The sequence below is a fragment of the Miscanthus floridulus genome, chromosome 8, assembly GCF_019320115.1.
Source record: "Miscanthus floridulus cultivar M001 chromosome 8, ASM1932011v1, whole genome shotgun sequence".
In the NCBI taxonomy this organism is placed as follows: Eukaryota; Viridiplantae; Streptophyta; class Magnoliopsida; order Poales; family Poaceae; genus Miscanthus; species Miscanthus floridulus.
The window spans coordinates 66,780,119-66,788,927 of NC_089587.1; the positions used below are offsets into that span (position 1 = coordinate 66,780,119).

Consider the following 8,809-nt stretch of genomic DNA (forward strand, 5'->3'; position numbering starts at 1 on the left):
CTGGACCATGCTGCTCCTCATTCATAGTATGCATCAAAACAAGGAAGAGGAAGAATCTCTGAATCTGAACAGGAGTTAATTATTAAGGGCTTGTTTGGTTACCCGCCACCGATTGCCACGGCTAAAGTTAGGCACGCCACGGTAGCTTAGGCGGGTGTTTGTTCGTAACGGAAGCAAGACTCGCCGCACTCCAGCCACAATACTCGCCACCGTTTTCTACGTCGATTGTGCGGCGTGCTTTTCCTCCGCCACAGCGTCATCCCTTCTCTTGCTATGTGGCCACCCTGCCATCACCGCTCGCCCCTTCACCACGAGCCCGTCCGCGGCGGCCACCGGCTGCACGGGGCCCAGCACACCACGGCACCGCGCCCAGCCACACTTGGCGGATCGGAGTTGAAGATGACTGCGGGGCACAGCTGCTGCCTGGTCCTGGCGCGGCCGCTGCTCGTCCGTGTCCCTTCCAACGCCGACCACATCCCAAGTGGTGGGGTAGAACTGGACTCCTGCCTGAGCTGTGTGAGCTCTGGTGACCGACGATGGCGAGCCACAGTTTAGTAACGAACCAAACGCTTCCATTTTGCCACAGAATGTGGCGAGCCACAGTGTGGCAAATACTTAACCTTAGGCGTGGCAAAATGTGACCGGCAACCAAACAGGCCCTAACTGCACGATCATCAGTCTTTGTTTAATTAGTTTGCCCAGGATGGGAACAGGAATCATATTATACTGCAAATAATGTTTAGTAGTTAACCTGCAGATCGATGGAGAAAGATGTGGATAGACAGCTAGTGATCATGCCGGCCGCACCACTGCAAATAATGTATGCAAGTTGATCTCTGGATCCTGAGCTAGCTTTTTCTGGGTGGCATGGCATATTTGTCCATGAAACCGGTAGATATCAAAAGGAAGATGAAAGGCCCTGCTCATATATGCAGCATGTATTCTTCACTTCAGTGCAGCGCAGGTGCTTGCAGAGGAGGCCATCATGTCGTCCATGCATGTCAAAAAGAGAGGACGGCTGCTCGATGATGCGCCCAGGCCAAGTACAGTACTAGCACTACCAGTACTAGCCAGCCAGGACTGCAGGAGAATGAGTAATAATACTTGAATACAAACTGAACCCAGAACTGTATTCCCTCCATTCCAAATTGTACTTGGTTATTTAGACATAGTGTATATCTATCTAGGTTCACAACAAAAGTGATGTACCTAGACAAGTCAAATAGATTTACAATTTGCTACGAAGGGAGTAGAATATATACAAACCAGCCTTGCCTTGCTAGATGCTGGTCCATGGACGGATATTTTGTCTTCCCAGTGATATATATGTGGAAACCAGAAGGCCGGCCGGCTACCTGCTCATCAACTTGGCTTCCTGCTAACTAACGAGCAACTGATGGATGAGAGAGAGAGAGAGAGTCCCTGCCTCTGCCTAGCTAAAAACTACAGTACCTGCTGCTTTGGGCCCAAGATAGGATCCAACAAACTTTGAATCTGCAGGCCTACCTAGCTAGGTAGGAGTAGTAGCTTCATAGCTAGTCCTACACTGTGCACACATAGGCATATGATTACCATCATGCCTTCTTTCTGCATGCAGGGCAATGCATGGACTTGGGTCTGTGTCGATGAGCTAGCTAGGAACTTGGGGTCGCTATGTCTGTTGTCACAGTCGTCATACAGGGTAGGGTAGACCGGCCACTCACTCTCACTCAGATGCAAAGCCAATCAGAGACCTCTTTCTCAGCAGTCGTCTTCAGCAATCAGCACAGTGTGCAAGCAGAACAAATAGCAGCAACATGCATGTCACTGCATCTTCACCTGTCTCATTGTCACTGTATTATTATGTGGATTGGACCCATGCAAAACAAGATTGAAGTAGAGATATGTGCATCTTCACTTCTTTTTTCACACCATTTCCATGCACCCATGCAAAACACATCTAGATGATAGTCTGCAATTCTGCATTAGGAATTCAACCTGTGTATCTGTTGCCAGTGAAAAGGTACAAGTGTTTAGGAATAGTAGGATCTAACATATAGGTTCCTCTGCTCTCTTTAAAAAAAATGTTAAGGAAATGGAAAGAGGATCAAACAAAAAAGAAAGAAACAAAAAGAGAAACTCAGCCCCGGCCCGGTCTCAATTTCATCTCTGTGCCAGCCCATAAGGCCCACTACTACGGTGGAGCCCAAGACGGTTGATGTAAACCAACCTATGAAGTTGACCCTGCAGAACGGTCGCAGACACAGTCAAATTCATTATTGCAATTTGTAACTCAAACAGAATTTTACCAAATTAATGTTCAAAATTTGAATTGAAGAAATAATGCAGGACGTATAGGGTGACGTCTCAACACAAGTTGCGTTACATTTTACCGTCTCTGCGTGCTTTGCATGTCGTACATCAAACAACGAAGTTGCAAGATATATATATCTAGATAAGAGTAGTACGTGCAAATATATAAAATATATTTTGCACTCCAGTTATTTATATATTATAATGAGGAAAAACATACGTCTTGCAGCTTTGTGCTGACCAGCGAGCAAGACACATTAACAACGCTAAGAAACAAACGAAGGTAGTAATTGTTTTTGTTTTCTATTTTTTGAGGAGAACTGTTTTTGTTTTCTATTGGTTATTATATTATGGCTATTGTTTGGTAAAAGTGCAAGTGGGTGAATGATCTCATCGTCGTGATCCACAGATTAGGTGCAACTCGTGTTTTCTTCAGTTTGTATCTTTCATCCAGAAAGAGCAAAGGAACAAAAAGAGCACCATAAAAATTATTGGCGGTTGTTGGTACCGGCTGCAAGCATGAATCGAGATGACTCGTTTCAGACGTTTCTATTATTTGTTATTTTATTAAGGGGTTACAGTATAATAAAAACAACCATATTTTTATTTCTTGCAGAGTTTCTAGTCATGACGATGTATTTCTTGGTAGGTTAAATTAATAGTGAGGAACATAACAGAGCTCCGGTGGACGTAGGTGGTGTTGTCTCGTGGGTATAGCGAGTTAATCTCCGGTGGCCTTAGAAGAATAAGGTTTGGGGAGGTAGACTGGCTAGGTGGTGGAATGGCAGTTAGGGCCCTGATATGGTGGTGGAGGTGGCTAGGCCAGCAGGTCGGGGTGGGAACGTAACGGCGCGAGCTCACCGGCGCGTTGCCCTGGGGTTAGGGGGGGGGAGACAGAGATACGAGGATGAGGATGAGCTTCCGTGAGGCCAGCGGAGGGCGGGGTCGTTGGGCGGCGGGGGAGGAGGCGGGTGGGGGAGGAAGGGAGTGACTCGAGGTAGACGAAGACGCGCAGCCGGGGTCGCACGCTCTCGGAGCGCGCGACGGGTCAAGGCTTAACTTCGTCCTACTTTTAAGCACTCTAATTTTTGTATACAAAAACAATGCTATATATAATTCTTTGGTAAGAAAATCCAACAACTTAAGCAACGAGGGCGGTAAGCTGCAGACCAAAAGTGTCTACGTTTTGGAATAAATAGTGATTATTAAGCATAAATATTATAATCGTTTAAAGGTTAGCACTATTGACCCCTCATAGATCTCAACTCAAGCTCTACCTCTGTTCTTGAGCATTGCAGTGCAAGCTTAAACGGCCGTTTATATTATCATAGTAAACTAGTAATTAAGAGTGTTGTTTACAATCTAAAAAATCATTATTTTATATATAATAGAAAAGGAGAGTTTTTAATAAAATGTAATAAGTACGAGAGAAGTTTCAACTTAATTTGGGGAAAAATTATAGACTAATAAGATCAGAATCTGAAAGTCAGAATCTAGATTCATAACGTTCTTAAATTTGAGCTATCACAATTAACAAGGAAAAATTGTAAAAGTTGATTTGTTTGGATCAGCTAGGCTTTAAAAGCCACAGTATACAAGCTTTAACTTAACTAAACAGGGCTTGAGTCTGGTGTGCAGTTTTGTTGTTTACATGAGATCCCTGTATGTTTTAGTAGTTCTAATTAGTAGCTAGGCCTCGTATATGTTTTGTCATACTCGTGATTTATTCTGAAAAGGAAAAACTTCCTCTGGATTTCAGATGTGTTTGTTCTCTGGAATCAGCGAAAACAGAAGGGCGGGGAAGAAGTATCAAACATACCATTCCTCTGTATTTCAAGAAGATCCACATCTGAGTATCTAGCTAGGAAGAAGTAGGTGATTTTGAAGAAAACATGCACCATGAGCTTAAGAGGACTCTGAGCCTGGGTCATGAGGGGTATACATGCACTAAAACTGTAAAAGTCTAAAACTACAGGGACAGGGACACACTCAACACTTTTTTTTTCCACATTCAATTTTTCACTAGAAATCTACAAGCAAAATTAAACCTTTCGCTTTTACAAGCACGAGGCAAGGTCAGGTGATGCAGCTATGTACAGTCATCAGGTGATCGGCAAAATCCTTGTGTCCTAAGAGGATTTCATCTTGTCCAAGTTGTGCTTAGCCTGCAAATCATAGACTGCATGAGCAAGAAATTCTTATCTTTCATTGCAACTTTAATTAATCTCAGCAAACAGACGTGAAGTTCGAAAGCCCTAACCGAAATTGCATCGATCTCCTCTAACAGGGGCTGGACAGCATAGGACAGCATCTTGGCATCTTCTGCAAGATCCTCAAAGTCTTGACAGTTACCCATCAGCAGTGCTATGAAGAATTCTCTTTCTGGGATGAGCTTCAGTGCTACCTGACAACTATGCTCAACAGGTCAGCGAACAAAATCAAACCTATTAATCCATCGCACAATCAGCTCAGCAAGCATGATCACGAATGTAAACAACAAACAAGTGTGTCTGCAAACAAAAAAAATCAGAAATAAATGTTCAGGTGATACCTTGTAAGCAGCTGATGAGATCCAGCCATGCCATGGCTTCAGAGTATTTCCATAGGCTTCTTCGACAATCTCTTCCAGGCTCGACTCAGGAGTTTTCAGCAGCCTCTCCAGTAAATATTTTGAGAAATTTATTGACCTAGACAGCCAGATGATAGCTCTGGTGCAGCTTTTGGTCTTCTTTGCTGTCCCTTGCTCCATTTCCTCGGTAACTATCGCCGTCAAGCTCGCATATTTGGAAGAGTCTCTTTCATGCAGATCTTGTAATCTCTACGGGAGGGAGATCGAGAGCCAATTTTAGGTTAGTGATTCGGACAGATGCAAATGAATCGATGACAACTGCAGAGCACCCTGGGAATAAGTCTGTACATGAAGTGGCATGCTCAGTGCAGAAGGGTTACCTGAACATTTTCCTGAATGTCCTGCCTCAGGACTAGCAAAGTCGGCCCAATCTCGTCTTCATCGAACAGAAGGTAGAGTTTGTCAGTTTAATCTGATTTTTCAGAGTGAGAGATGGTGGAGAGAGTAGCACATGAAAAAAAAACAGCTGAATGGCATATGTTACTTTGGCATCCCCAAAACAAGTTAATAACTAGCACTTTGATGTCTGAAAAAGAAAGCATTTGGGAAGGCATATGGCACTACATCATACTGTGCCAACCTAAAAAAAAAATCTGTCAGAGAAGGAGATTTTAAAATCCCATCCCCCCCCCCCCCCCCCCCCCCCCCCCCACACACACACAGCACATTTTGCATGGGTAATTCCATGTCCAATTTGGTGGCATCATGACAGAAAAAAGTCAAATGCCTCTGGGCCACTTATTTAGTTATCCATTCCCTCCAAGAATCCAACAGGGCATAAAGGGTGTATGCAAATTCTCACATCCCATATATGACAACACAATGAGGAATGCTAAACCTGACCCACAACACATGCACACAGAACCTGCATACAGAAACAACCAATTTTCCTTTCTTTTGTTCAATGCAAAGTAAGACTCAGAACAATAACTTCACATCGTTGTCCTGAACACAGGAACCTATCTGAACAAAGTAATACATAACATACTGTATATGAAGAAAATAAAGACACATTAGACCTGCTGAAACTGCCTGACAACCGATCGAAATAATCCCAACTGAAATGGAAATCTTTCAGTACAGAACTTGCATATGACAGAGCATAGTCAGTTACGAACCAAGGACATGGATGAGCTGCTTGGAGACAGAGAGGAGGTCCATGGTGGATGACTTGGGCTGCTCCTGCACTTTCACCTGCTGCACCTGCACCTGCTCCTCCTCCCCATCTCCTGGACTGCACATACGGAGCTCCTCCATGGCCAGTCTCAGCTCAGACTTGCCCTTCTCCATCTCCTTCCGTTTCCTCTCCATCTATCCTCCTACCACTACCTTCCTTATCACCTGAACCACCCTGTGCCTCGGTTAATCCACTACTTATACACACAGATGCAAGCTCATTTGCTGACATTTCTTGGGACAAATGATGGGGTCAACTTCTAGTTTCTGTCCTTTTCTTCTTTCTTTCTTTTTTTAGGAAAAAACAAGTGGTGTCTTGGTGTTGTTCATCGCATCCCTCTCTATGTCAAGTCAGAACAGCCAATGGGGAATAATTGAGAGTAAAAAATGGGTGGTGGATCCTGTCCCTACTCGGCTGGGAGATGATTTTAATTGCTCGATGCAGTTGGCCGGGATGGACTTGTTTATTAACATTCACGCATTGCCGTGTACTTGTTATACTAATATAATCTCTTTTTATATGCATGATTGTTGGTGAAAACTTTTGGCAACCTACGCCCAAACTCCAGCCAGTGGAAATATAGATTCTTTTTTTGAACCAAGAAAAATATAGATTCTTGAAGGTAAAGTAGTACATTTATTCTTGGACTTCTCTACATGTCAGTTAAGTAGGTTTTGTTTATTGCAATGACAGTGGGCTTTAAACACATCTCATGATAAGTCCCATTGGTGTGAATGTGACCACAAGAAAAGAAAAGAAAATGCAGTGGCAGAGTTTCTGAGACAGAATGAACCATACTTAGTCCCTCTTGAACTCTTCTTTCCTGCAATTTAATACAGCTCCATCGGATAATGCCGTATTCTTGTTTGCTGATGCAGTGATGCACAGGCACAAACATTTTGTTTTGTCAATAGGCAACTGGGAACCAATAAATAACTGAAGCTGAGCTTTGGTCAGTTCTTCCAGAGCCTTGAGATGTTGGCCCTTGTCTTTTCTAACATCCTTTCCTGCCCAGCTAACCCACGGCCAGATCCATGCGTTCATCACAGAAACGGATTATTCCTGACAGCTAAGCTAGGCTAGCTAACAGGATACAGTATTCAGTGGGCTAGGCTACTGCAGCTAAGCTAAGCTAGCTAACAGGATACAGTAGTTAATTTAATTACATCCATCCTTGTGAATCTCTCAGTCAAATAGCTCAATAACATCGGCATGAGAGTATGTGACCATGGCAGCATGACTTGTGAAAGATTAAAACCTTAGCGCCCTACCAAATGTTAATTCAGGGGAGTGTGCCAAAAAAACAATCCGCAGGTAAAGCAGGTGAACCCACAGAAAATCTGCTCCCAGGGCAATTTGACCTGACCACACATTGGCCAAAGCAAAGTCAAGCAATACTAGGACTGTAATTAAATTGGAGAAAACTACGATCGCCATCTGTCATGGAGATTGGAGAGTATATATAATATCAGCAATGAAAGAATGTAGGCATGCAACATACAGTAGTATAGGCTAGCTGGGTGCCTCCTGCACGGCACCTTCTTTGTGATTTTGAACCAATGGCAATCGACCTCACAGACCTAGAATAGTATGTGTGCATCACATCACATGACTTCATCAAGTTTACATGTGGCCTATGAGATGAGAGCATGGTTGCTTACTTGCTTTGCTTCCTCACGAGAGCGATTGACTTGGATGTACTGCCTGATCTGTCTCAAAAGATATAATGCAATTCTCACTTCAAATTTGACCAAATTTATAAGAAAATACTAACATTTATAATATCGATCAAGTGTCATTAGACTAATTATAGAATATATTTTTATACTAAATATATTTGGAGACAAATATGTTGATATTATTTTCTATATACTTGGCCATTTTTTAAGAAAAAAGATGACTTGTTTCAAACTTAGAATTACATACTACTCTATTTGACGGGGGCTGGGGGCGAGCACCCATGTATATATAATACTAGCACTAGGTAAATGCCCGTGCATTGCAACGGGAAAAAATACTACGATAATATAACTATGAACGTGTGTTATACTGTTACAAAAACAATATTTCGAGTGTGATGTTCAAAACATCAATATTATATGAGTTTTCAAGAAGATGGACAATTAAAATATAAATAAAGTTTTAATGTGAAATTGAAACAATTTAGTTCCTTACAACTATCTATTCTACCACTTCCGGTTTATGATATGCTTAAGATCACTGCTTTAGGAATTAAAATTCTCCTAGAATTTTCAACATAAAGCTTAAGATAGTCTTGCACTCCTTTAGGAATTAAAAATCCCCTAAAATTACCATCGTAAGCCAATAGCTAGATCACAAAGTCATTTCGTATCCTTTAGCCATCCTCATTCAAAGTCAAATATGAAATTAGAAAGTGTCCCATATACAATTTGTAGCTTTATAATTTGGAATGGAGTACCTTTTTTTCTAAAAAGTATGTTGTACTCAGCTTTGTTTTATTTTTATAACACTGATCAAATCAATTAGTTTTGTTTTGTAGAATAGAATTACCAAATAAAAATAGCCGCAATGATTTAGTTGATTTAATCAACCCTAATTTAGAACTGAGCAATATACGCATAAAGTTGTCGGAACAACGGAACAAGTAGTTCTGTGAACTTGTTAAGATTAGCAAATGTTATAGGTGGGCCCCGTGTGGCATTACTGTATAGAAAGTTACAAAGTAATCA

General features: G+C 42.1%; 1 protein-coding gene across 1 annotated transcript; it reads right to left on the bottom strand.

The window, feature by feature from the left end:
* Positions 1–4,276: 4,276 nt before the first annotated feature.
* LOC136472404 (glycolipid transfer protein 2-like) lies at positions 4,277–6,232 on the bottom strand. Its single transcript, XM_066470114.1, has 5 exons — positions 6,040–6,232; positions 5,242–5,297; positions 4,844–5,110; positions 4,553–4,696; positions 4,277–4,457 (listed from the first exon to the last, which is right to left on the bottom strand). The coding sequence occupies exons 1-5, from the start codon at positions 6,230–6,232 to the stop codon at positions 4,422–4,424; spliced, it is 696 nt and encodes a 231-aa protein (XP_066326211.1). The 3' UTR covers positions 4,277–4,421.
* Between the last annotated feature and the right edge of the window lie 2,577 nt (positions 6,233–8,809).

Excerpts from the sequence above, each read along its gene's own strand:
- LOC136472404 (XM_066470114.1), bottom strand. The coding sequence starts at position 6,232 with ATGGAGAGGAAACGGAAGGAGATGGAGAAGGGCAAGTCTGAGCTGAGA. Across the intron at positions 5,111-5,241 it reads ACATTCAGGAAAATGTTCAG|AGATTACAAGATCTGCATGA; the intron begins GTAACCCTTCTG and ends TCCCTCCCGTAG. Across the intron at positions 4,697-4,843 it reads TCTCATCAGCTGCTTACAAG|GTAGCACTGAAGCTCATCCC; the intron begins GTATCACCTGAA and ends CATAGTTGTCAG.